The sequence below is a fragment of the Mustela putorius genome, unplaced genomic scaffold, assembly GCF_011764305.1.
Source record: "Mustela putorius furo isolate JIRA1106 unplaced genomic scaffold, ASM1176430v1.1 tig00003896_pilon_pilon_pilon, whole genome shotgun sequence".
NCBI lineage: Eukaryota > Metazoa > Chordata > Mammalia > Carnivora > Mustelidae > Mustela > Mustela putorius.
Window position 1 is genome coordinate 13,302,798 of NW_025422045.1, and position 27,906 is coordinate 13,330,703.

The 27,906-nt window shown below is 46.4% G+C and overlaps 2 protein-coding genes across 2 annotated transcripts; one reads left to right on the forward strand and one right to left on the reverse strand.

Annotated features, from left to right (window-relative positions):
* Positions 1-413: 413 nt before the first annotated feature.
* On the forward strand, positions 414-27,679 carry RNASE13 (ribonuclease A family member 13 (inactive)). The gene is made up of 2 exons (XM_004758554.3): positions 414-2,287; positions 25,473-27,679. The coding sequence occupies exon 2, from the start codon at positions 26,155-26,157 to the stop codon at positions 26,695-26,697; it is 543 nt and encodes a 180-aa protein (XP_004758611.1). The 5' UTR covers positions 414-2,287; positions 25,473-26,154; the 3' UTR covers positions 26,698-27,679.
* On the reverse strand, positions 16,202-17,083 carry RNASE7 (ribonuclease A family member 7). The gene is given in 3 exon segments (XM_045067464.1): positions 16,202-16,704; positions 16,706-16,947; positions 16,949-17,083. Coding segments are annotated over 3 exon segments (468 nt in total). The 3' UTR covers positions 16,202-16,613.
* Positions 27,680-27,906: the final 227 nt, after the last annotated feature.

Consider the following 27,906-nt stretch of genomic DNA (forward strand, 5'->3'; position numbering starts at 1 on the left):
CACATGGAAGTCAGAAACTCCTACCCAGGTTGCTATACAACTTGTTTGGATATAATTAATCTCTTGAAGGATTTATTCTATTCTGAATTCTTTCTGCACTCTTTTCTAGCTTCTGGGGCCACCACTCTTATAGATTATAGGATGGTCCAGTTTCTCCTAGTGCTCCCTGACTCTGGTTATAGCCCTGGGGGTATGCAGGGAAACACTTAACAGGATTTTTTTTTTTTTAAGATTTCATTCACCTATTTGACAGGGAGAGCAAGGGAGTAGAAGCAGGGGCAGCAGCAGAGGGAGTGGGAGAAGCAGGCTCCCCACTGAGCAGGGAGCATGATGCGGGGCTCCATCCCAAGACCCTGCGATCATGACCAGAGCAGAAGGCAGCTGCTTAATAGACTGAGCCACCCAGGTGCCCCATATAACAGGATTTTTATTTAACAGAGAATGGGTTTGCTTAGTTGGGATGCATGAAACCCTAGAAGAGTTGGGAGAAAACTGTTCTCGAATCTGTTTCACTATACTTTCTGTATCATAGTACTTTCTGTTATCATTAAATGGTGTTTCAAAGGTATTGTTTTTAATCTGTCTCCCAAGCTAGATTACAAATCCTTGATCACAACAACATAGATGTGTTTGTCTAACTCCAAAATCATAGTACCCTCCAAAGCTGTCATGTGTGTTGGGCACATGTTAGGAACCCAGGATAGCTGAAAGACAGAAAACCCAAGAACTTGTGCGCCCTCTTAAGGCAGTACCTGGGATAGATGGTGAATTACCAGAGAAGGAAAGGAAGGAAAAAGAATGAGTTCATACAGGTGTCTCTTAGATGAGGCCCTTGAATGATTGGGTATGATATTTCCACCAACCACGGTGGGGAGGTTGCAGGAGGAGGGGCTAGTCTGGAAGGCAGGCAGATCATGAGCTCAGTTCTGAGTGTCTTTCTTGAGATGCCTGCAGGACCTGGAGGGGGCTGGTGAGGGCAGGTAGATGGCCTGGTACTTGGGAGGTGGGGGAGGGAGGTATGTTCTCGGGAGCAGGTAAGTGGCCACTGAAGTTCTGGACGTGTACCAGGTTCCTCTAGGGAGTGTTGTTGTGAGAAGAAAAGAGAGCTAAGAATATGCCCCTGAGGAACACCCTCTCTTGAGGTGGAGACAGAGGAAGTGGAGCTGCCCACAACACTGGGGAGATGCCAGGGCGGGTAGGAGTAGGTTGTTTTTCTCTCACTTCCAGCACGTCTTCCTTGGTCAGAAACAGAGGGTGGCCAGACGGCGACAGTGACGAGAGGAGTGTGGTGTGGCAAGGCCGCCAGGACGCGTCTAGGGGAAGCTATATTTGGGGTGGACCACTCTGGGTGTGGTAGGTCACGGGGAGCTCTGCCTTCAATCTCTTTCTCTAGAAAGCAGGGAAGAGGGCTGGGAGTCAGATCTGTTGGAGTCTCTGCTTTCTCTGCCACTTTCACGTTCCCCCAAACACTCTTGGTTTATTCTGAGCTCTAATCTGTGTAGGAAAATCTCTTTCTAAATATGGGAAAGAGGCAGAGTTGGTGGAGGGAAGGAGAGGGGCTGTCTCACTGTTGAGTGTGTGTGTGTGTGTTGATGTGTGCTTGTGTGTGTTGGCCACACACATGCACGTGTATGAATCTGTGTCCTTGTGTATGGAGGTGTATGTCTCATGTTAGTATTTATGTGCCCATATGTGTATAATATGTGTATGTTTTTCTCTGAGTGTCTCACAGGAAAGGTGGAGAAATTGAGAGGAAGCATCGAGACACTTTTATGCCAATTTGATAGAGTAATTTTATGCTAATTGAATCTAATGATAAGAAATTCAGCCTTGTGTTTTCTACACATATATGTTCTATTTTATTTTTCTAGTAATTCACTTTTTTGTATTTTGTGAAAGCACGGGTCTGCGGCAGACTGCACACAAAACTCCTCCTTCCTCATAGTTCGAGAAGAACGAATTAGGACCAGATCAACATTCTGGGAAGGTCCTGATTCTGAAATTCCCAAGGGAGAGAGACTCACTTCAGAAAGCTGAGGTCCCTGCTCTGGGTCATATCAAGGAAGCATGAGGACAGACAAAGGGGTGGGGGTCAGGCCCCAGATCTGACTGGTGTCTGGGGACACAACCTGCTCTTCCTCCCCTACCTCTCCCCTAAGTGAGATGGGACCACCAGGCAGTTCTCAAGTGGGTGGGAGGCTGACCCCGCTGTGCCTCCAAGCCCACGCCTGTTCAAGGTGCTGCCCTCCTTCCCTCCTGCAGAACAGGAAAAGCTGATGACTAACAGGTAAGACGGGGTTTCCAAAGCTCCGTACTTCCCCCGGGATAGTTAACACACACTCGGGGGCGGGGGGTGGGGGGGAAGAACAGAGTCTTTTATTGCATGAAAACCAGACACCTTGGGCCGGTACGGGGAACCCAGGCAGATCTTCCTGCCTTTCTTCCTTAAATAATCTTCCCTGCCTGGATCCCTCTAAAGTGTCCAAACACAGCCCTCCCAAGGTCCTGACTTGGTTGGCATTTGCCATTTTATATTCCTTTTTTTTAAGAGGGCCTCCAAAATCATGCACACCTTAAGGCCCACAAAACCTAGGTCCACCTTTGCTGAGATCTTCATGGTACCAAATTCAGAAAGCAAGACAGGCAACAGTGAAGGGCTAAAGAGAATGTCTCCTCTTTCCTCATCACTTGGAGCATCCATAAAACCCCCTATGGAATTAAGAGTATGTGAAATTGCGTGTGTGGGAGGGAAGTGGTATTGGCAAAGAGGGGAAGGATTAGTCGAGAACTCAAGGGTGGGAATTCAGCAGCCATGTCTGGAGTCTGCAGAGCTTGGGGTGGGCATGGGGGGGGACACCTGGCTTTAGATAGTATTACCATGGGCACAGGGACCATTGTTACCAGCTGGAACCAGGCCATCCTTGTGGTGTGGTGGGACACAGGCCATGGTGGAAGGAGTGGCCAGCTGCTGGAGCAGTCTGGACACCTCCCTGAGATGAGCTCACATGTAATTAAGGACACAGGGCCTTGGCCCAGGTGGCAGTTCTTACAGCCCTTCTTGCAGACTTGTTCACCTTTTCCGTCACTGTGTTGCATCCATGGGGCCTGAGTTGCACTTTCTCTGCTGAGTCTCAAACCGCAAAGCTGAGCTCTTGTGATTGAGCTTGGCCCTGGCTGGTACCTCAGGCACCCACAGCCCGAGCAGCAGGGGCAGCAGCAGAGGGCGGGATCCTGCTCTGGCGCTGCTCTCTCCGGTAGGGGAGCAATGGCACAGAGGAAAAGTGTGACACCATCGGGGGAACCCTGTTTGCCCCTCCAAGAATTTCATACCCTAAGGCAATTATGCAGGGCCTCCATGGCCTCAGACATTTAAGAACACCACTGACGTTTTATGGTCCAGTCCCAGCAGATAATGTGCCTTTTTATGCCCTACAATAAATACTTACATTGTTTATCTCTCATAAGAGTTTTATGAGGCAAGTATGATTACGTTTTTTAACATATGACCAAACTGAGACTCAGAAAAGTTAAGGAAATTGCCTATCACCCCACAGTTAAAGAGAGTCAGAAAGAGGATTTTAATCAACACCTCTCGGTTTCCAATGCCCTGTGTTCTTTCCACACTCCCAGGTTTCTTGTTTCAAGCACTGAGAGTCAGATCATAGGGGAAACCAATCTCGGAAAGAAAATGGGCTAAGGGTCCATACTCCACTATCCCAGACTAGTTCAGGTGTTCCTGAGTCAGTGTTAAGGTGGTGGAATGAGGCTAATTTCTTCCTGTTCTGTGGCCTAGTTTCTCACCCAAGCTAGAGAAACAGTCGCTTCCAGTACAGGAGCCCCTGTTCCAGCTGGCCAAGCAGCATGGTGCGTTGGGTTCTTTCTGTGGCAGACGTTTGCCCTGTTGAAGAAAGTCTTGGAATGATAGAGTGTCAGAGTTGGAAGAGTCCTTAGACATATCTCAACCAACTTCCTCTAGTTGAAGGAGCTGGAGTTTGTGAAAGAGGCCACCTATGAATGGCAGAGCTGGGGCCAAGAGCTTTCTGACTTTAACCCACCCCTTTGGTGTGGTGCCAGGCTGAAAAGGGAGGGGGAAAATGGTTCCCATAGGGAGAGCACACAGTGAGGTCTCTGTTTGTGGTCTTGGGTGGTGCATGAACATTGCCTTCAGTAATTCTCTTCTGATCCTTGTGATAACATTGGGGAGGAAGTCTATTCGAGTAAGGAGGTAAATTCTTTCTCCCCCTTTCCAATAGAGACCACAGATCTCAGGCTGAGTCTTAAGCTACAAACAATATCTGGATATATCTTCAGCTACAAACAATATCAGCTACAAAAACTGGATGATACTGGGGCTCCTGGCTGGCTCAGTCTATATGGACCATGCGACTCGATCTCAGGGTCGTGAGTTTGAGCCCCACGTTGAATGTAGGGATTACGTAAAAAATATCATAATTAAAAAATAAAATGGGTGCCTGAATGGCTCAACTGGTTAAGCGTCTGCCTTTGGCTCAGGTCATGATCTCAGGGTCATGAGATCAAGTCCCATGTTGGGTGTAGAAATTACTTAAAATAAGTAAATAAAACTTAAAAAAAATTTTAAAATACCAAAGAATTTATATATATAGATATATGTATGTCTTTTAAAGATTTATTTATATATTTATATAAAGATTTATTTATATATTGATATAAAATATTCTCTCTGTATATATCTTTTAAATATTTATTTTTTTATTTGAGAGGTGGGGCAGAGAGAGTCCCAAGCACACTCCACACCCTGGGCAGAACCCCACATGGGGCTCAGCCTGAGATCATGACCTGAGCGGAAAACAAGAGTCAGATGCCAAAAGACCGCCCTACATATATATTTAGTAAGTTACAGGACTGGCAGTGAGGGGATATTGTAACAATTGTCAAGGGACAAAGCAAATGACTACAGTTGGCACAATTGGTCTGGGCGACAGCTTATCACTTACACACTTATCACTTCACTGCCTTTGAGATAAAATGCTCCTTAAAGTGGCACAAATCACAGAGGTTCCTAGGATCTGCATTGCCAGAGGGGAAACTGCTGAGATTTTTGTCCCTCTGCCGCTGAGGTGGAGCCTGGTTCACCAACGAAGCTCACCTTTTCCACAGCAGGGATCTCTTCATGCACGCCTCCCCTCAAAGCTAACAAAACATTGATTTTTGAGCCCAGGAGAACATTATCCAGCCAACAGTTGACTTGGGCCCCAGGGAGAAAATATATACTTATTTATCCAGAAGTCATTTCTCTTTTGCAGGCCCTCAGCTGAGCTTCTCCCATGGGGTTGGGAGGATCACCAAGTGATTATTCATTAACAGTTGCAGACCCAAACCTCTGGGCTTTGGAATGAGGGTGGGGATGGGAGGGATGGGGGACCGGGGGTGAGCCAAGGGCTGGCATGAACATTCCATGCTGACTGAGATGATTGACCACAGATTTTGCAAGCTCTGAATCCAATTAAGTTGCAAATATGCTTTAACTCAGGTAGATGCTGAGCCTGCACCTGGCCAACCCCATTCAGACAGGCCTAGGAAAGGGGTTCCTTCGATCATGTGTTTGGTCCTAGTCATCATCATAACTCTTCCCAACTGCCACAGTCTCAGGGCTCTTTTACCCATTAAGCACCAGAGGCTCAGTGCCTAGGGTTTGGGAGGTTTTCAAGGGCCTATGCTATTGAAGACCGGAAGAAAACTACATTCTCTCCAATACAGGAAAAGTCAACTTCCAAAATCAACTGTAAAATATGCACTTACCTGTTATCACAGTAACACAGTTGACTTCATTTATTTTGAAATTTGGCACTCAAAAAAGTTTATTATATTGCAAAACAATCTTAGTTTATATATTCTCATTTTATAAGAATTCTCAAGTACTATAATTGCAGAAGGAGCAGTACCAATTGCAAAAGTATTTGTAGTCAACTTCAGAAGTAAAGCTTTAAATATAATTTCAGATACAATTTGGCAAGAATGATACTTAATGAGGAATATGTATATTAAATATATTCAGTGTGATGGAGTGTTATGGTGTCGGGCATGGTATAGTGATACTAAACACGGCCCTACTTGTGGGTCCAGTCAGCACAGTCTGTACCACACCAGCAGAAGGAAAGAGACACTACTAACCACAATTTCGTGAAGGTCTGCTTGGCACAGTGTTAAGTACTTTGTTAAGAATTCAAGCTATCATTTAAAAAAGCATTTACTGGGGCACCTGAGTGGTTCAGTCTGTTAAGTGTATGACTCTTGATTTCAGCTCAAGTCATGATCTTGGGGTCCTGGGATGACCCCTGCATCAGGCTCTGTGCTTAGTGCGGAGGCTGCTTGAGATTCTCTCTCTCTCTGCCCCTCCCCATACTCATGAGTGTGTGCGCTCTCATTCTCAAATAAATAATTTTTTTTTTTTTTTTTTTAAGATTTTATTTATTTATTTGACACAGAGAGAGAGATCACAAGTAGGTAGAACAGCAGGCGGTTGGGGGCGGGGGGGGCGGCAAACAGGCTCCCTGCTGAGCAGAGAGCCTGATGTAGGGCTCGATCCCAGGACCCTGAGATCATGACCTGAGCCAAAGGCAGAGGCTTAACCCACTGAGTGACCCAAGTGTCCCCAAATAAATAAAAATTTAAATAAGTGTTTACTGTGTGCCAAGACATTGTACTTTGTATAAAATTTTATCTGCAAAGCATTTATGTGGTCCATGTTATTACCCCCCCCTCTTTTACAGAAAAGGAAACAGAGGCTTGGAGAGGTTAAGGTTACATATTTATTAAGTGGGATTGAAAATGATGTAGATCTGGTACCAAAGTTATGTTGTTCCTTTCTGCCATACTGTTTACCTGTTTGTTGATGTTACCTTATAGGCTAAGAGTCACCTGGTGACCAAATTCTATTCTAATGGACTGGTCTTCCTTTTGTCTACTGGGCATTTTTTGCTCTTTTCAACTTCACTTCTGTTTGTTGTTGTGGTTTGTTTGTTTGTTTTTTGTTTTTCCTTCCCTGAGAGCCCTCCCTCAAATATTATTCATCTTTCAGAGCTCAGCTTGATCACATGGGTGAACCCTCCCAGTCAAATCTAGCCTGGGCTAATCCCTCCTGAACCTCACGTCCTTCAGCATTACTTCCTGGTACCACTCATTTGGGTTTTTAGATGTGTGCTTCCTTGCTTTGTTATTTGATTTTTACATGTGTGTCCAGTCTTCCCAACTGGATGGAAAACTCGTGGGACAGGAATCAGGTCATCATGTGCTTCTCTAGCCCAGAGGGGACACTCAGTGACTGTGCTGCCTCTCAGAATCCTCGTTGTTTGTAACACAAGGATGTGTAACAGTTGTATAACTTCTAAAATGCCCCCGGTACTAAGACTCTATGAAACAAGAAGAAACATCCAGTGCTCACAGCCAAACTAGAACATAAGAGGAAACTGCACAGTTAGACCCTGAAGTAGCTCAAAGGGGGAAATGCAGAGAATCAGTGATGATCCCCTAAACACTTGTGTTTTCCGGATCCTCGAGGAAGGGTGGGTGAGAGCGCCACAGAAGTCTGTCTGGGTCATGGGTATGAGGGACAGCAGCAGCATGAAGAAAGTCCTTGACCTATAAGTGCCACCCTCAGGATGGGTCATCAGGCTTCCCACTCTGAACTTCCTTCTGGTGGTGAGAGGCAGAGTCTCCAGGAAGAAGGGGGTTCTGGAGGAGTGAGGTGGTGCAGGAGGGGCCGGGGCCACTAGGAGTGGCTAAGGGGAACATGGCATATGCATTTTTTTATCCTTTGCTTGGGTCCTGTGTGAGTCTGTCCAGAAGTGCTTCCTGGTCGCTCAGTGGAGAGCAATGGGAGGATCCACGGTTACTACTGAACTGGAAGTGACATGCTCTGATAAGTTCCTTGCGACGGGGTGTGAGAGGAACTGCTGCTGCTGCTGTCCGGAGGTGCCAAGGTGGGGACAATCTGGGATGCAGAAGGCTTGAAATAAAATCTACCCAGAAGGAAGCCCGATGATGGTAGAACATCAGCTGCTGGAGGCAAGTGGTTGCTGACAGTTGTGTCTCTGGGCTCCACATAGCTTCTTAGCTAGCTTTCTGCCCGACAACTTGACATATCCATGGTGGACCACCTGGAGCCAGGACAGGTGACAGGGAGGAGCACTTACTCCTGGCAGTGATCCCCGCTGTCCCGGCCTTTGATCGGCTCCAGCCATGCAAACTTGCTGCGGTGCTGTTTCAAAAACGAGATGAGATTGTGCATGTTGAGCTTCCCAGTGATGTATGTCCTGAGTCTGTATAATGATATCCTTGTGAGAGAGAGAAGAGACAAAGGAACAGAATAGTGTAAACCGACTGATCATCCAGGGAACTGGGTAGAGACGGGCTCAGACTGGAAAAGCCCAAAGGTGAACAAGAAGGGTGAGGCTTAAGGGCAGCGTCCTGCTCTTGAGCAGCTCTGGAAGAACAAACCTACCATGCCCAGCTCTTCTGACTATACTTCTTTGTCTGTTTACTGGGATCCAGGACCTTGGCGATGAGTCAACAACCACCAGGGCTGGGGGTGGTTGGTCTCACACTGAGGCAGGGGTTTTGTCAGAAGCTTCCAATAGGGAATCTCTCCAAGAGAGATTCTCATCCAAGAGGGGTCCTTGGCTCTGAAGAAACCATGGCCATGACATATCTTGGATCCTGGTTTCTGAACTCTGAGTCTCAGAGTTCTGTTACAAGAAATTTATTGCCATATTCCTTCTAGAAAGTATCACTCTGTTCACAGTGGCTGACCCTGTCCCCTGCCAGGTCCATTTCCTCTTTACTGTGTAGCTCTTTGGGGTCTTCTCAGGGAGCCCAGTCCCACCACGATCTTGCCTCAGCAGTTGGACTGTCTCTCTCGCTCTTGAGTATAGGATCTGTCCTCAGGAAACAGAGCATGTAATCTTCAGCCCAACCAGAGCTGAAGCAGGGGGCTCTGCTCACATGTGTTTTGCAGTCTTTGACTTAGTACAAGCCTGTGTGCAGCATTTGGATCTCCCAGGGGTGACAAAAACAACAGTAATAGAAATGATCATAGCTAATATTTACTGAGGGGTTTCTGGGTTCTAGTCACTGTTCTAAATGCCTTATGAATGTTTTTCTCTGCCTCTCTTATATTTATTTATTTATTTTTAGCACGTGAAGGACCTTCCTACTGCCCTTACCCCATACTATCTTATCTTTCTTACCCAGTTCTTGAAGAGAAATACTGGTCAGAGACTCAGACCCATGGAGAGCAAGTTAAGGAAAACCCCCTTAAGGCTAGTGTACTCCTACCTTTGACTGAATGCAGACATATGAGGGGTATACAAAGACACATAAGATAACTGTCTTCTTTCCCAGTTTTCCTGAAGTTATTTGGGGGTGGGAAGAGGAAGTAATTTAAAACATTATTTTTACATAAAATAAAACTGTATGATGGAGTATATTGAAAAATTCAAATAAATTACAGATTTTTTACAATTTAAAATGTTTTTGCTTTGAAGTAATCTCAAATTTATAAGTAAGTTTCAGAAAAATTACACACAGCTCCCATATATGCTCTGCCCAGATTCCCCAATTATTAACATTTCTGAAAGAATAGGTTACAGACATGATGTTCCATTAGCCCTTAATACAAAAGTGAGTATTTCCTAATTACAAGTTCCCTTGCCTACATCCCTACATCAGCACAGCACAACCATCCAAACCAGGAAATTAGCTTTGATCTCTTATTACCCACAAATGAAATTTTAAGATAACATATAAAACATCTCTGCACATGGCTATTCTAAAAATACTAGTTAAGTGAAAGAAGGAGGCTTCAGAGAAGGTTCATGTTTGCTGGGCAAGACTTGAGGTATTTTAATGAATTCTCCTTTGCCATTACTAGCTCTTCAGGGAAAAGTCTGAGACACATTGCTCTGTGTCTATTGACCATAAAAACTCAGCCGTGCATGCACCAACTTTGAAGGTAAAGAATAGTGACCCTTACCCATGATAAAATGTTTTGGGATGTCTCAGGCCCACCTGGAGGTCTGCCAAATGTTTTCCTACTGGCTCCAAATAGCAGATGGAAAGTGAAGACCTTTGTTCTTGCAGCATGCCCTTATTCATGTCTCCAACAGCCAGTGGTATGGCCCGAGGACATACTTGACTAGTTTGTAACCAAGTCCTTGGGTTCTGTTTTGTTCTCATCTCACTGACACAATATGAACATTCAGGTGAAGGGGATTGTGGTCCATGGGTGAGAGGCAGAAACGTAAACACACTGGGATTACGGACACTAAACCCTCTTTTGAATGAACATGCTTCTCTCTCAAGTCTGGGAATTTGCAGATTGATTTGCCAGACCACGGACAGTGAATTTGACTTTGGAAAATGTCTAAGATGCATCTGGGATAATTAATTAGAATTCCAGTTTGGAAATATCACTGGACTGGTTCAAGAAGCCTGAGTACTTACTTAAACTAGCCATGTGATCTTGGACAAGATGTTCGAGTCCTCTGGGTATTATTTTTCTCATTTGCAAAATGGGGAAGGCTGGACTAGATGATCTCTGAGGTCAGTGGATACCATCTCTTGTAACATTTTACTTTTATGAATATCTGCCGAAAGAGCCAAAAGCTTTATAGACGTGTAGATCTGTGTTGTGCTAGATGCCACAGCCTGAGCAGGAGTTTGTACTAATTTATACCAAGTCAGTTTATGCTTTAAATGTGTAAGCTCAACTAAGTTTCTATGTGAAGACCACTGAAAGCGACAGCTATGATGTTTTCCCACTGCAAGAAGTCTGTTGGAAAGCAGGGAAGGACCATGAGCCATGGGCCCTGGTGGCAATTTTGAGAGATGGAAGACAAAGTAGGAAAGGGAGCTCCATCTGGGAGTGGGAAGGATGTGGAGGTCCACGATGGAGGCGAGGGCATAGTAAGCTCACCTGAGGACGGACTTAGATGTCAGGAGGGGAAGTTGGAAACGTCACCAGAGCCTCTCGCCTTTAATTGCTGTGATACATGAACCCTTTAGAGAGGACCTGGAGTAGAGGACACCCTCAAAAATTAGTGGCCCTAAATCCTTCTTTTCACATCTTTTGATTCATGGAGGGTAGAGCTGGGGGGGGGGGGAAGCAACCCTTAACTAGTCTGAACAGATATACTCAATTTAACGCCCCTCCCTTTCTCGCTCCAATTGGAGCTTGCCCCCTACCCCCACCCCACTCCAAATTACTTTACCTAGAGCGATAATGCATGTTGTCCTTTTTGTCTGACCTTGAGCCTTACTTTATCCACTCTTGGCTAGGGACTACTTTTGGCAAAGGGAGGCTAAGGAGGAGTTTGGCCTCTGTTTAAATCCTTTGTTCTTCTGTCACGGAAGTCAGGCCTGTTCCATCCATCACAGGTTTGGTCACTTGACATTTGACACCGCAGCGATAAATATAAATGATAACACCTCTTGAACTTTTCCTATAGGCCAGCCACTGTACTAAGTGCTTAAAATATATTGTCACAATTAATCTACCTAATACTCCTATGAAGTAGGTTACCTTTATATAGATGAGGATTTTCCATCATAATGTGTATTTATGTGTAAACATCTTTCTTTAGTTCTGCTCTTGGGAACTATGGGCTTCACAGTACTATTATGATCCATAGCCTATTAGTGATGTTTTCTCATGCTCCTGTGGTGTCATGGGTGCTCCCAGCCTGGCTGCTTTGGAGTCCAGGACAGGCAAACATCCTGGCAAGAGCTGTACCTGCTCTTCTTTCTACCTTCCATGGTGGGATAGGGGTAAGTGAAAACTTATAAAAGAGAAAATCATGAAAAATTTTTAAAAAATTAAAAAAAAGAGAAAATAAAAAATCTTCAAAGTCCTTTTGGAAGCTCAGTCATGCAGGAGCATAGAATGGGCCAAGGTTCTCTCAAAGGAAAGGGTCTCTGGATGTTATTGCTATTGGTATGTTTTTTGCTGCCATAGCACTGGGGTTATCCCCTAGAGCCATGGATACTATCAATAGTGTAATTGACACTATGAATCAATGTGTGGAGAAGGGTCCTCATCTCAAGGGCATTTCCTCTTCCCACGTTCTGCCCTTGAGATGGGACACTTCTCACATTGATTCAACTGGCCTTCTTGTCTATGGGTTATTTACTTCAGAGTATGGAGACTTTGGGAAACCAGGGTCATGTAAAAAAGTCTCCTACCTAACGTACCTTGGTTCTCACTTGTAGGAACGTGAGTGAGCTCTAGTACCAGTTCTTGTGTTACTTTCTTTACTGGACTCCTTTTCTTTCCTTTCCTTTCCTTTTCTTTCTTTCTTTCTTTCCTTCTTTCTCTTTCTTTCTTTCTTTCCTTCTTTCTCTTTCTTTCTTTCTTTCTTCTTAAGACAGAGCACACACAAGTGAGCAGGTGGGTGGGGCAGAGGGAGAGGAAGAGAGAGAATCTTAAGCAGGTTCCATGCCCAGAGCAGAGCCCAGAGCCTGACATGGGGCTCCTTCTCAAGACCCTGAGAGCATGACCTGAGAAGAAATCGAGAGTCAGACACTTAACCGACTGAGCCACCCAGGTGCCCCATACTGCTCCTTAGGTCCAGGTTGAAACAATTTCCTTTAAAGGAACCTACACAAGGCTGGGCAAGTTCTCCTGCACACCCTCCTCCCCTCTCCAACTCCTATCCCCAGAAACAGAAGTGTTTAGTAACTAATCAGCCTCCTTTCCCCATCCTTCAAGTTTCAGATAGGAATACCTGGTAATTGGCCCAAGCCTTTGGACCTCACATTTGACCTTTGGAAAACTGAATAACCATTATTCAGCATTATTCTTGGCATCTGTCAACTTGGTTTTGATCAAGGTCATGTTAAAGCATCAGTAATGAGAACAAGGCAAGTCATTTGGATTCATAGTTAATATCTGAATCACTTTCAAATATTAGTGAGCACTCTAGATGTAACCTGAGAGTGAATTTTTTTTTTAAATATTTTATTTATTTATTTGAGAGAGAGACAGTGAGAGAGAACATGAGCGAGGAGAAGGTCAGAGGGAGAAGCAGACTCCCCATGGAGCTGGGAGCCCGATGTGGGACTCGATCCTGGGACTCCAGGATCATGACCTGAGCCGAAGGCAGTCATCCAACCAACTGAGCCACCCAGGCGCCCAGAGAGTGAAATTTTCTTTATGAACTTTTTTAAATGTTGAAATTCTATCAGTCAGTAGAAGTATAAATGCACATTTATTATTTTAAAAAAATTGTCTAGGGGTACCTGGGTGGCTCAGTCAGTTAAGTGTCTGCCTTTGGCTCAGATCATGATCCTGGAGTACAGGATCAAGCCCTGCTTCTCCCTGTTCAGCAGGGAGTCTGCTTCTCTCTCTGGCCCTCACCCTGTTCATGTTCTCTCTCTCATTCAAATAAATAAATAAAATCTTAAAAAAAGGAAAAAGAAAAATGCTGTAATAATGGTTGTCAAAGCCTATATTATATACAAAACAATGAAGAATTGTCACATAATATAGGAAAATTAGTTGACCTATTATAAAGTAGGAGATAGTGTATTAGCTGGATAACTTTAAAATGATCCTTATATATTTTTTGATCCAAAAGTATTTATAACAATTTAATAAACAACATAAGTACTATTATATTCAAAAAATATTATAAGGCATAACAACAGAAATTAGGTTATATCTTATTTCTATGATTCCATGATATCATAGTCCTTATAGAATTGATTGATATATTTAGATTTATCATGTTAAATAAAATAATTCTTAAGAACTATACATTCAGGGGACGCCTGGGTGGCTCAGTTGGTTAAGCAGCTGCCTTCGGCTCAGGTCATGATCCCAGCGTCCTGGGATCGAGTCCCACATCGGGCTCCTTGCTCTGCAGGGAGCCTGCTTCTTCCTCTGACTCTGCCTTCCACTCTGTCTACCTGTGCTTGCTCTCTCTCTGACAAATAAATAAATAAAATCTTAAAAAAAAAAAAAGAACTATACATTCAAGAGGATTTTTTTTTTTTTTTGAGGTATAACTTACATACAGTCAAGTACACAAACCTTAAGCATACAGCTCAAGGGGTTTTCTGACAAAGTAAACATAACCAGACCAAGAAAGAACATTTTCAGCTTACCTCTTACCCCTCCCAGTTAGTGCTCCCAGGATACCATTATTCTGAACTCCATCACCACAAATTACTTTTGAATTATGCTGAAGTTTTAGTTATTTAATACTACTTAGGTAATGAATCTTCCAAGAAAAAGTTTTATTTGGGAATTCTCATTTTGAGAGTATGCAATAAGCATCATTTTAGCCACTTCAAAATTTTGTGTGGAGGGTGTCTTCAAAACCATAATATCCATAAGAAAAAATATCAATATATATAATTTATATTTATATGTGATAAATATCAATTTATACAATTTATGTTTATACAAATATATAAAAAGTTACAATAAAAAGAATTGAGAAAAATCAATACCCCTAAGTATCTTGCTTTTCTATGCATCTCAGTCAAAACCATCTATTTAGAGTGACAGATGTAGAGTATAACGACCATAGGATATATGTAGATATAATGACCATAGATTTACACTCAGTCATTTGGCCTTTGGCTACAATGTGTATTTAGTGCATCTCTACTTCAAGGCTCATCAATGTATTGGCTCCACACTCTGCTTAAATTGTTCAATGTTCACCTTTTTCTATGACCATCCCCTCCCTACCTTCTTTCCTCCTCTCAAGCCACCCAGCCCACCTAGCCGGACTGCTTGCCAGACCTGTCCTCTAGCCTACTCAAGAACATCACTCTAGCAGGAGAAAGCCTCAAGGAAAACTGAGTGGGGTGTTTGGCTTAATCTGCATGCTTGCCACGGTGAATATGACAGGACTACTATTTGCTGCTACCAGTGATCATTATTAGATGCTCACCAGTGCCAAGGGCTGATTAAGGCTACATGGAAGTAATTTCTAAATCTTCCTACAATCCTGTTGGGGAGGTGGGATTACTCCTGTAATTTCACTGTATGAAAATACAGCCACAGAGAGGTTTGTTCCTTTACTCCAGGTCACATAGCCAGGAAGATGGAGCCAACCAAGATTTACACCCAATTTTATCTGGCTCCAAACTGGCTCTGACTCTGGTAAGGAGTAAGGGAGCACTGGCGGTGTCCGGGAGGGACAGAAAGAGAACAGATGCCCAGCTCGGAAGGGAAGGTCTAACAAGGTAACTGGACGGTCAAGTAGGGCAGGCATGGGGCATCGTGCGGTTTGTCTGGGGCTGAAATAAAGGAAAGAAAGAAGGGGCTAGTGATGATCAGGACTGCAGGCAATGGAGGTGGGCTGGGACATGAGCACCTCACAATAGACCCAAGGTAAGGCCATAGCTTCTCCAGTTCTACTCTCTAGAGACAGAGCAATGGTGTGTGCAGCCCAGGGGGACTGGGAGATGGCATTCCCACATCTCAAGCCCTCAGGCCTGGGCAGATTGCCAGAGTGGGGAGCCAGGGAAGCACCGAGGCAGGACAGATCATTATCAGAGGAAGGAAGCTCTGGCAGCTCCCACCAGCCTGTTTGTGACCAGCAGGCTCTGGGCCACGGAAGTCCCTTGAGGTCAAGGGAAATGTGATCCTGGAGCAGGGGGATGAAGCTGGGACACTCCCCTGACCCTATGCCTTCAGGCCAAAGGGATCTAGCCAGAGCCAGGCCCGGGGCCCAGGTCGGAAGAGCAGTGGGCTAGAGAAGGCGGAGGCCAATTAGAGAGGCAGAAAGAGAATGAATTGAGATCTCTGGAACACCTCATAAACAGCTCTTGGCTAGAGGGCTAGTGACCTTGATTGCAGCGGACACAGGGCAACTGGCTCCTCAGAGCTCTCAGGGTACATTTCTTCATGGGTGAACTCTTACCCAGTTCTCTTGTCTGCCGAGGTCTCTCCTTTTTTGCCCAAGGGACAAGCACAAAGTGCTCTGTATTTAGAATAAGGAGACCTAGGTTCCAGTCCAGGTTCTGCTACTAACCAATTTGACAAGCTCTTCAATTAATTGCACTTTCTGAAAGCTCCATTTCCTCCCCCAAAGAAAGCCCATTATCCCTCTCGAGTCTATTTCCCAAGGGACTCATGTGGCAATGCCACGAAAAACCTAAAATTTATATAGTATAGACATGGAGTGGTACTTCATTTTCTTTCTTTCCAGCCGTCTTTCCACACACAGGTCATGTCACCAGCACGTTAGTTGTGGAAGATTCCTAGTTCAGGAACAGGAACAGCTCTGTCCATAAATTTCACGCCCTCCTTGTCCTTTCATTTCCTCATCTTGTCATGCTGCTGTGAAAAGATGGGTCAGGAGAGAGAGGTCCAAGGCATAGACCAGGGAGCCCATACTCCTAGCTTGCTCAGCCCCTCTCTTGGGGTATAAGCTCCTGGGAAAAAGCAGCCACAGAAAGAAGAGAGGCCATTTCTTCTGGAGCTCAGCCCTCTTAGAAGAGACTGAGCTAGGAAGGGCCCTAAGACATGGGAGGAAGATAACCTGTGGGCATGTGAGGAGTGGCCTAGAGGCCCAGAGAGGGAAGTCAGGTGTAGCATGAGAGGCAGGAAGGCCGAAAACCTAAAGGGTTTTGTCCAAGTGCACAGGAAGCAGCTTGAATTTCCTAGAGTCCCCTTTCTCAGGAGGGTCACAGGCCGCAATGTAAGAAGCAACCTCTCCTGTCTTTGTATTTGCACCCTGGGTACTTCCTTGAGGTGAGCTCACATGGGCTCAGCGAGACACGGCTTTTGCTCTGGTGGCAGTTTCTTCGACCCTTCTTGCAGGCTACCGTGGGGGTGCGACAGGTGGCGGCCACACTGGGGAAGGTTTGATGCAGGAAGGCGTCGAAGGGTTTGCAATGTTTTGTGTACTTGTTGACCTTGCCCATCGCCGTGTTGCATCCCTGGGGGCCTGGGCTGCACGTGCTGAATTTCAAACCGCAGAGCCGAGGTCATGTTGCTGGGCTTGGCCCTGACTGGACCCTTCGGCACCCACAGCTACGGCAGCAAGGGCAGCAGCAGAGGGCAGGACCCTGTTCTGGCGGCTGCCATCTCTCATAGGGAAGCAGTCAGGATGGAGGGCTGGGGTTGCTGGGGGCAGACAGCAGGTGGTGAGAAATTAGTCTTCCTGTCTGTGTTCTAGCTCATCACCGTTACTCTCCCCTAAGTCTCCTTCGCCGCTCCCTCCGTATCTCATCCCTTCTTCCTGCTCTGTTCGCCCTCCTCACCCACTGTGACCTCATCCCCCTCACTCCATATGCCTATCTTCCCCCATCCTGTCTTTTTTGTCTCCCACTCTTTGTTCTATTGCTTCTTCCTCAAGCCCCATCCCCCTTATGTCCTTCTCCCTTGCTCTGTGTCTCATCCTCTCCATGAAACCACCCCATGTCCCCTGTATCCCCATTCTATGTCTCCATCCCCCACCCCACTCTCCTCTCTCCCCTATGGGTGTCCTTATCCTCTCCTCCTTTGTCACATCGCTCACCTGCATCAGAACCCGTCCCTTCTCTGTCCTCTCTCCTCACCCAGGTCCCTGCACAGTCTGCACCTCCTCGCTGAGTCTTGCATGGCGGCTCCTGCTCTGGGGCTGAGGATGCCCTTACCTGCCACTGGCCTCAGATTACTTGCCGTTTGACTCCTTAAGAGCTGGCCTGACCTATGTTGCTTCTGTTTGGGGTGGACTGAAGGTGAAGTTGGGGATCAGGAAATTAATCAAACTTATGTGCCTTTCCACCTAAATGTCCCAAATAAGTGGATACCTATGGAGCTAGTGTACCTGCCTGAACAGGTTCAGCAATGAGGAAACGTCACTCCCCACACTCCAAGACTAGATTTGGCCCCTGGCCACATGGTTTCAGTGACTCTACTAAAGCACCGGACCCAGGTGTCAACCCCAAAATGCATTTCAGGGAGAGCTGCCATTTATCTCCTATATACATCTCTGGTTCATGACTCTGGGAAGAACCAATCCCTGTGGTGGTAAGAATAGCTTTTTCTCTAACCTGAGGTACAGAGGGAATAGCCTCGAATATTGCTTGGTATGATTTCTTGTCATCAGGTCTTCCTGCTTATCTTTTGGAGGAGATGGACAAGACAGGGAAGCAGACGAATCATCACAGTCACGATGCCCAACACCACCCCAACTCAGCTATTCTGCAGTGATTTACTCCTCTGGTCACTCCTCAGTGACAGGAGTAGCAGGTGGCTGAGCAGGGCCACCTGGCTTTACCTGGCAAAGGCTCCCAACACCTTTCATCCTTCACTCTCTTCCTCCCTACTTCATTGAGATTGGCAAAACTTAAACACTGTCCAAATTTGGAAATGCTGTTGGGGGTGGTGGTTGCTTCATTCTGCCTTAGGTCTTGCTCTTGTGTGCCCTGTTCCTTGCAGTAGTCGTAGGTGTGTGGAGAGCCTGAGTTGGAACTGCTCTGGGGGCTCGAGTGAGCTTGGCATATGGTACTCAGAAGACTTGAGACACTGAGGATTAGAAGTATCACACTCTGTGCGGGGGAAGATCTAGAAAACTGAGATGAGCAGTTCTTTTGTTTTCAGGATTCACCTGTAAGTAATAGGTGATCTCAGAACACCAGGTTTAGGTTCACCTATGCAGTCAGTAAACAAATATTTCTCAAGCACCTATCATGTGCTGACGTGATCAGTGAAAGAAAGAGAAAAAAATCCCTGCCTTGGTGGAGCTTACGTTTCATCGGGAGAAAGATAGTGAAAAGTAAATACACCCTTTGCTTGAAGTGATAACTGCTAAGGACAGAGGTAGGAAAAGAAGGAGGTTTGTAGGCAGTGATTTTTAAATAGGGACATTAAAGGGGGGCCCTTCTGGGACAAAGATGTGAATTTGAGAACATGAACTTGTGGGGAAGAAGGGTCCACATTGAACAGTGCTGAGAGGACAGATCATGGAGAGCCTCTGAGACCAGCAAAGACTGTGACTTTGACTTCGCACACACTGGGGAGGGTCCCTGAGAGTGGGCGGCCATTCTAAGCAGAGGAGTGAAAGGCTGTTGTGTAGATTGTAACTGGAGCAAAGCCACAGAGATGGTCTTGAGTGGGCGCCTGTGTGGCTCAGTCGGTTACATGTCTGCATTTGGCTTGGGTCACCATCTCAGGGTCCTGGGAGGGAGGCCCATGTCATCATGCTCTCCGCTCAGCAAGGAGAAGCAGGCTCCCTCTGTGATCTCTCTCGTTTTTGCTCTCTCTTAAATAAATACAAAAAATCTTAAAAGTGGTCTGGATTGTAAAGTTTGTGTTCCGGTCCAGAAGTCAGAAGTTTGAGTCGGGAAGAGAAGGTGTTTGTTTTTGAGGCCAGAGGACATCGTTTTATTTATTTTTATTTTTATTTTTTTAAAGATTTTAAAAATTTATTTGACAGAGATCACAAGTAGGCAGAGAGGCAGGCAGAGAGAGAGAGAGGAGGAAGCAGGCTCCCTGCTGAGCAGAGAGCCCCATGTGGGGCTTGATCCCAGGACCTGAGATCATGACCTGAGCCAAAGGCAGAGGCAGATGGCGTGCAGAGGATGATTTTTGGAAGAAAAAACGATGTTGGAGGTGGCAAGCACCACTAGATGGGGACAGAGAACCAGGAGCAAGTTCCCACAGGCCTCTGGCTCCCCGGCTTCTTGGGGAGGCCTTGGCTGTGGGAACAGCATTTGCTGCTTTGTTAAGGAGCCTGAATCTCTGCTGTTTGGATTTCAGGATGGAGAATTATGCCTCTGCTGCTGTAGAGATGCAAATGTTTGGAAATAAAATCCATGGTTTAAAGCAGACTGTGGACAGAATGCGGATCAGCACAGGCCTGTCCTGCCCTGGACAGGAGGCCCGGCTCAGGGGAGGGAGCGGGAGGCCAGGAGCTCATTTGAATTCTGAGCCAGGACTCCTCACTTCTCATTATTCTAGAGTGAGATGTTTCCAAACCACGACTTGCACTGCCCTGTGCTCTTGTGTTTTCCTGTCATTATAATTATCTTAGTTTGCTCTTCAAGCCCATTACCCCGAATTCTCCAGAAGCTGGCTTGAGTGCTGTGTGGAAGTCAAACACTACCCTCCTGTCTCAGGCCAAAGGAGAGAGAGAGTAAAGGTTTAGGTTTGCATACAAAAATTAAAGAGTTGAAACTACCACCTTTACAACTCGAGCTGAAACCCTTACTTTGCCTCAGTTATTTGGATAAGGCAGGTGATTTTGTTTATTGATTGATTTGCCCCAACTCTCTAGATTCCACGATCCGCTTCACTTTGCATTTGGGAGGATAATTTTGCCCGTTTTCCTTCACCCCATGTAAGGACTAAGAGGAAATGATGGAGGAAGGGGGGGGGACAAGATTAGGGAGAACAAAAGAGGTCAGGCATCAGGCCAAGGACTGATCAGAGAGTCTGGCAGAGGGGAAAAGAGAAAAATTAGAAAGGGGTGAGCAAGAAGACAAAATGGGGGGAGAGGAGGGGAGGGAAGAAAGGCCCTCTCACAAGCAGCCTCTATCCAGGGAGATGAGGTAGCTACGCTCGCCTCCTCGTTCTATGGCCATAGTCCTAGTTCTTGGCCCAATCCCTGCCAGGCTACTCCCATGCCCATGCATGGAAGCGTGCATGCCTGTGCGTGTGCGTGTGTGAGTTTAAAGTCACTGGGGCGGGTGTTGTGAAAATCCCAGCAGCGCCAGGTGGACCTCTGCCTGTCTTCCCCACAGGACAACAGCTGCTGCTTCCTCTGGCCTGCACTGGGAGGGGTGCGGGGAGCTGGCTGAGAGGAGGGCCGGGCCTGGACTGGCGCCCACTCTTCAGAGGCCAGCCTCTCTTGCTTCCGGAGTTCCACACAGCCTCTGGATACCGATGGAAAGCCCATGAGAGTTTCCCTCCAAGCAGGAGCAGATCCAAATTCTGTTATCCTAATTTTGTTGCTCCCAGGATAAATAAAGGTAACGGGCTCGTTTCTGCAGACAGAGAAAGTGAAACAAACAGCAAGTTGGGGTCAGATGTGAGACTTGCTCTGGGTCTTTGAATTCTCATGACCTTTCCTGGAACAGCTGTGGGTCTGGAGGAGACGGCAGTGACAGAAGGTTGGAATCCTTGGCTCCCAGACCAACGCCTTTAGACAAGCCAGGATGTAGAAGAGGGGGACCTACTCTGGGGTTGAAAGGCCTCATTAGGTCACTCTATCTCAGAAGCCACTGTCAGCTCCCCCTTTATCTACAGAATAAATTTCAGATTCCTTAGCCTGATATTTAAGGTCTGCCACAATTTGGCAAACCCATCTTTTGAACTTTGTTTCTGACTTTTCTTCCACCGAGGCGCCTCAATTCTAGCCAAGCTGGTTTTCTCTATTTTCTTAAGCATACCTTTCATAATCCTCTTCATCTCTACTCAACTCTTAACCATACCTTGAGATCCATCCCAAGGTCCCAGGATGACCTGCCCCTCACACAGAAAATTTGCTCCGATCCTCCCAATTCAGAGGGATTTCTTCACCTCTAAATTCCTATAGTTCTGTCTTCAAGATGTATAATTTTCTGTCTTGAATCATCGGTTATTTCTTCATATGTATTTATCATTTTCCTTCAACTTAGACTATCTAGTCTTCAGAAGACACGGATCATCTATATTACACTTCTTTCCCACTTTCCCCAGGGATAGCTTAGTGCCTTGCATATAAATGACCCTTAACTGATTCAACTTTTGGGTTAGAAGGCATTCATTGTGCCCCCGAATGATCCCAGTCCCAGGTGGGACCACCAGCAGCCTCAGCACTGGTTAGTAAATGGAAGATCTGACAGTGCAGCTCCTGGACTTCAACCCTGGGCTTGAGGTGAAGTCATGACAAGAAGGCTGAGCTGCATGAAGCAATCCTTTGGGTTCAAGGACAGCCCAGGAACTGCCCATGACACACTATGCTGGTTGGATCAATTTCGGTTGGACAGGGCAAAAAATGACTTTGCTGAGATTGTGGTAAGCCCACTCCAGGAAAAATCTTGGGGTTCCCCTCAATCACAGGGAATCACTCCTGCACTTGAACGTTAACTATTTGTTCTGGAAATGCTTATCACTGGGGAGGGAAGGAGGGAGAGAATGTGTAGAGGTCTACAGGCAGAGGGTCACCCTTACAAGAAAACAACTCAAAAATTCTCATTTCAGTGGTGAACATTCAGTGCTCTTCTCACTGGTAGAAAAACCATCACTACTAAAAGTAAAATCTAACAAAAATATTTCTAAGTTCTGGAGATTTGCCAACCCTTTTCAATAGATAAGGCATAAGTAATTCTGCCCTTGTTAGGAGATCTGATTCACTCGTTAGATCAGGGTTTCTTTTCTTTTCGTTTTTTCAAAGTGTATTTATTTATTTATTTTTTAGTAGTCTCTGCACCCAACGTGGATCTTGAACTCAAGACCCTGAGATCAAGAGTCGCATGCTCTTCTGACTGAGCCAGCCAGGTGCCCCAGACCAGGGTTTCTCAACCTCAGCACTGTTCACATTTGGTCTAGATAATTCTTTGTTGCCGGAGCTGCCTTGAGCAATATTGGATGTTTAATGGCATCCCCAGCCTCTACCCACTAGATGCCAGTGGTCCCTCCCTGTTGTGACCACCCCAACATGACCAAATTGTCCACCCTTGCCCCCTTTGAGAACATATGACCTTGAGCAAACTACTCTCTCAAACTTAGCTTCTTCATCTCTAGAGTAATTCTTGTGTATGTAAAGCCCAGTGTAATGAGGCAACAAATTCCACAAATCTCAGGCTTCAGGAACAGATGAAACCATGACAAGGATGTTAGCATGAAAGCAGCAATGCTATGGATCAATGCTATGGATCAATCAAAATCCTATCAAAGATAGGATTTTATTTTATTTATTTATTTTTAAAGATTTTAATTATTTATTTGACAGACAGAGATCACAGGTAGGCAGAGAGGCAGGCAGAGAGAAAGGAAGGGAAGCAGGCTCCCTGCTGAACAGAGAGCCCAATGCTGGGCTCGATCCTAGGACCCTGGGATCATGACGCAAGCCGAAGGCAGAGGCTTTAACCCACTGAGCCACCCAGGCGCCCCAAAGATAGGATTTTAAAGGCCAGGCCACCAGAGTTGCAGTCTAGAACCTGAAGGCCCATGGCACACTGAGCACCTCTCCTTGTCCTGTGCTCAGGCCTTTCTAACATATGCTTATATGTGTATCTTTCTTGCTGAATTATACATGTAATCTGGACTGGAGCTGTTTTATTTACCTTTATACTGCCCCCAGCATTTGTCATAGTGCTTTTCAGATGGTATTTAACAACTTTAAAATATTAATTAAAAAATTTTTTTAAGGTAATCGACACAGGGCATGGCTAGTAATAGAAAGCTTCATGAAGATGAATTTTAAGTCATGTGTCTGAGGAGGCAGAGCTGGGATGAGGAAGGTCACTCGGATCATCTGGGAAATAAAAGAGGCTTTGCCAGTATTGAGTCAGGGGAAAAAACTAGTTGGTGTAGAACCCAGAAGAGGATATCTAGTTATACATTGTTTATATACCGTGTGATAGTCGAAACTCATGTTCATCCTGACCATCTCACTTTCTTCTTGCAGCCTCATGAGGTAAGGAAAGTATTCATCCCATTTCATAGATGAGGAAGCAAAAATTCAGTAAGTTATCTGATATCAAGTCCTGAACTCTTTCCTCTATGAAGGGCTGTTTCATTTCTGTAACTGTGTGTCCAGGTGGTAGGCGGGTAGCGAATGCAGGAAGAGGATGACCAGGAGCCTTTCATGAAAAGCCCTTTCCTCTTTTCAGGGAAGCTGCAGCCTTGAGAAAATAGGGAAGAGGAGGCATGCTCTGAGGTGGGAACAATAGTAGACTTCCTCAAAACCAACACTTGAGTCAGCCAGGCTCAGGCAGCTCCTTGCAAGTCTCCAACTTGGCCTTGTTGGCCTATAGACCCAGCCTGAAGGATATAGATGAGCAACCGGGCTGTGTGTGGGCTTCACATTCACTTGTTTGGCTGTGTACACCTCCCAGAGGGTGGTCTTCCAAGCAGAGGCTTTTTAAACAGGATTTCCAGGCTGAGTCTTCACATGAACTACCTCAGTGGAGGTGATGGGGGTAAGAGTGGTAGGAGGTAAGGAACAGCATCCTGGGTAAAGGAGGTGGCATAAGCCAGGATGAGGGGGTCGAGGGGGCACAAATGGGGAAACAGTCATGGATGGCGATGTAGTTGGAGACATGGTAGGGGTCGGGTCATGGGGAGTCTTCTGTCCTGTGAGGTGTAGAGCCTTACTGGAGTTGGAGTGCATGTGATGTGGAGAGGGGGGAGCCTGTGCAGGGAAGACACAGGGATGGAAGGGACAGTTTCAAGAACAGTCTTAGATGTTAGAGCTGCATGACTAATGGACTCATGCTCATATTAAGGACTCACCAGGTGCCAGGCACTGAGCTAAAATCTCTTGATATATATCGTAATGAATTCTAATACTGCTATGATGTATAAAATATTACCCGCATTACTAGATGAAGAAACTGCAACTTACAGTGTTTTTTTTTTTTTTTTTTAAAGCAAACTTACATTGGTGATACACAGACTGTAAGTAGCAGAGCCAGGGTTCAGCCAGGATTTCTGGTCTGTTTGACTCAAAAGCCTTACTCTTGGCCACCTTGCAGCCACTGCCTCCCCACAGGTGGAGTAAGGGAGGGGGAAGGATCTAGGATCACAGATTTCTTGCATAGGTAACTGAGGAAATGGGAGACAGGCAACATGGGAAGAGAAGCAAATTGTGGGGGGAATGGGTTCAGTGTTGGACTCCAGTTAATGCTGTCAGGAAGAGCAACATCAGTATCCCCAGTGCCTCTAGTACTCTGCACCACCCCTAGACTACACATTGGCCTTGGAACACTTGGGGGTCTTTGTTCGAAATCTGAGCTCCATTCTCCAGGACAAGGATGGCAGGCTGTCCTATGATGAAACCCACCACCCAGACAACACCCTACAGGGAGGCAAGGCGGAGAGACCTGTGGAAGTCAAGGGCTATGGCTGGCAGGCTCTTTAGTTCTCAAGCAGCAGCAAGTGTTGACAAAGAGAGTTAGGACAAACTCCAGTAAGAATCTGATCCTCTGGGCTCAGGGGGCCCACACTTCCTCACGTTGAGGCTGTGCTGTCTAATCCCACCTGATAAGTTGGAAGCTTCAGGGTCAACATGCATAGGTTTCTGGGAGTGCTTGGACCCTGATAGGGCCTGAGGTTGTAGGTAAGAGAGTTGGCTAATACTGTGATTGAGACCAGTGTGGAGGTGATGATGGGGACTGCAGGGGTCCACAATGAGGTCTCTGATTCTCAAGCCAGCACTCTAGTGGGCGGCCCTTGTGTGCATGAGTGGGATGAGTGGCAGACCCTCTGTTCTCTGAGGGTCAGGAATAAGCAGCACTTTGTTCCTCAGAAACATGACAGTGCTTTCCTTTTCACCTTTCCACAGGAGCATGGCCTACAGACCAAAGAAAACATCAAAGAAAACCCAAGAACTTCGAGCCTTCTGGCAAGGAGCTGGAACTAAGTGTTCTGATGACAGCAGAAAGGAGGAAACCAGACAGCAATGTCTCTCTCCTCCCACCCATCCAACCCCCTCAGCACAGAGGCTCCTCAAACTCAGGGGCACTCCCTTCTCCCAGACTGGTCTTTGTCCAGAGAGCTCTTTAGTTCCTTCTCACCTTTGGGCTGCCTTTGGTCTCAGGCAAGAAGAATTACTGCTCCTGCCCTGCTGGTCTTCCAGCTCCTGTCCTTTCTCCAGAGCAGTCAGAGAATAGTAGTTCAGCCTGTTCCTTCTGTCCACTTTGCATTTTTTACCAGAAAGTTTGACCAGAGCCAGAGATAATCTGGAAGAGTTGCTCATCCAAGGACTGGTTGGACTTCTTATTCTGTAAGTGTTACAGTTCACAGACTGGGTGAAGCTGAGGCCCCGCGGTGGACCAAAGGAGTTGGGGGAGTGGGTGAAGGTGACCGGTCAGCTGGGTGAACTTGGGTAAGCGTCTCCTCTCTCTAGACCTGGTTTGGATGATCTCTGAAGTAGATCCCAGCTGTTAGATTATAGGGGAAGGCACATGGGGAAGGATGGGGAAATGCTGGAGGCTCTGGGAAGGGGCAGACAGCCACTCTAGTATATGTGCTGCCGAAGCGAGCACGCAGACAGCCACTCTAGACCCACCTCTGCCTCTAACCACTTCACTCTACCAGCAGGAGGAATGGCACCATCTGTGGCTCGGCTTGTGTTTCTCCAGTTTGTTCTAGGACCAGCTCTGGTTGAAGGCATCAAGGTGCAGATCGCCATCAGAAACTTCCGCCGATTACACATTGACTATCCCCGGGTTAGCTACCCAAAGGGCTTCCACGGCTATTGTAATGGTCTCATGGCCTATGTGCGGGGCAGAAAGTGGAGTTGGTATTGCCCCCAAATTCATTACATGGTGCATGCCCCCTGGAGAGAAATCAATAGGTTCTGCAAGTACAGTGACAGCTTCTGTGAGAATTACAATGAATACTGCACACTCACAGAGGACGCCATTCCCGTCACGATCTGCTCTCTGGTCTCTAGACAACCGCCCACGAGCTGCCACTATAATGAAACCCTAACCAACCAAAGGCTCTACCTGCTCTGTTCTGGGAAGAATGATGCCGAACCGATAGGCATCATTGGCCTCTACTAGGAAAGGAAGGTTTTCATTCTGAACCACCCCCTACCACCACCACACGCAAGCCTGACCCTACTCCCGAACTTCTGATCCCTGGTATAAGGCTTCCTTCCTGACTTCACAGACAGGCAGGATCCCTCCCAAGAGACAAAGAAGGTAGGACAAATGTCTTGAGCTTCAGTCACCATGCAAAGTTATACAGCCTTGTAGCCTCTTTCCAACTTGTTTACCTCCTTTCTTCCCTCACCATCCTCCCTCTCCCACAGACAGTCTCACCCACCCAAGAAGCTGACTGTGTCCAGTTGGCAGTGACTATCCATCCACTGGGCCAGATCCTGAATCCTGGATGGAGGCCCAGAGCCTCAGCTCACACCATGGCAACAGGCACCCAGCTCCATGTCTCAACTCCCCATCCCCACCAGCCTTCTCTTCTTAGCTTTCCCCATCTCCCTTGGGACTCTCCACTCACTCACCTACACAGTAGGTACCTCTAGCTTCAGGGACCTCCCGAGACCCTTAGCCTCATTCTAGCCTCTCTTCTCCAGAAACCCTCTCAGTTCCCAGTCTGTTCCTCTCTGTGAAATCATTGATCTTCTCTCATCACCTGTTCTTTCCTTTCTCCTCTACCACAGAGCCCAGGGTAGTCTCTCCCTGACATTCCCAACCTCCTGTAGTCACCCTGTCTTCCTTTCTCTGACCCCTTTTCCTTCCACCCTTCTCACTGTGACTCACTGGAGTTTCAATTTACCTTCTCTGACCTGTTCTCCCCAAAGATTACTGCATCCCTTTCCTTCCAAAAGCTTCTCCTGATACCTCTCCCCACCAAATCCAAGATCTGCCGCTGACAGGACAGAGCTGAGGTGAGCCTGGCTGTAGTCATGGAAGGTTTTAAAACCACATCTGAGTAATATAAGACATAACCGTTGGGTGAAGCTGGGGTAAAGGAGGGGTGCCTGGGTGGCTCAGTCGTTAAGCATCTGCCTTCCACTCAAGACATGATCCCAGGATCCTGGGATCAAGCTCTGTGTTGGGTTCCCTGCTCTGTGGGAAGCCTGCTTCTCCCTCTCCCACTCCCCCTGCTTGTGTGTTCCCTCACTTGCTGGGTCAGTCTCTGTCAAATAAATAAATAAAATCTTAAAAAAAAAAAAGGAAACTGGGATGAAGGGTATGTGGGACCTCTCTGTACTATTTTTGCATCTTTCTGTGACTCTATAATCATTTCAA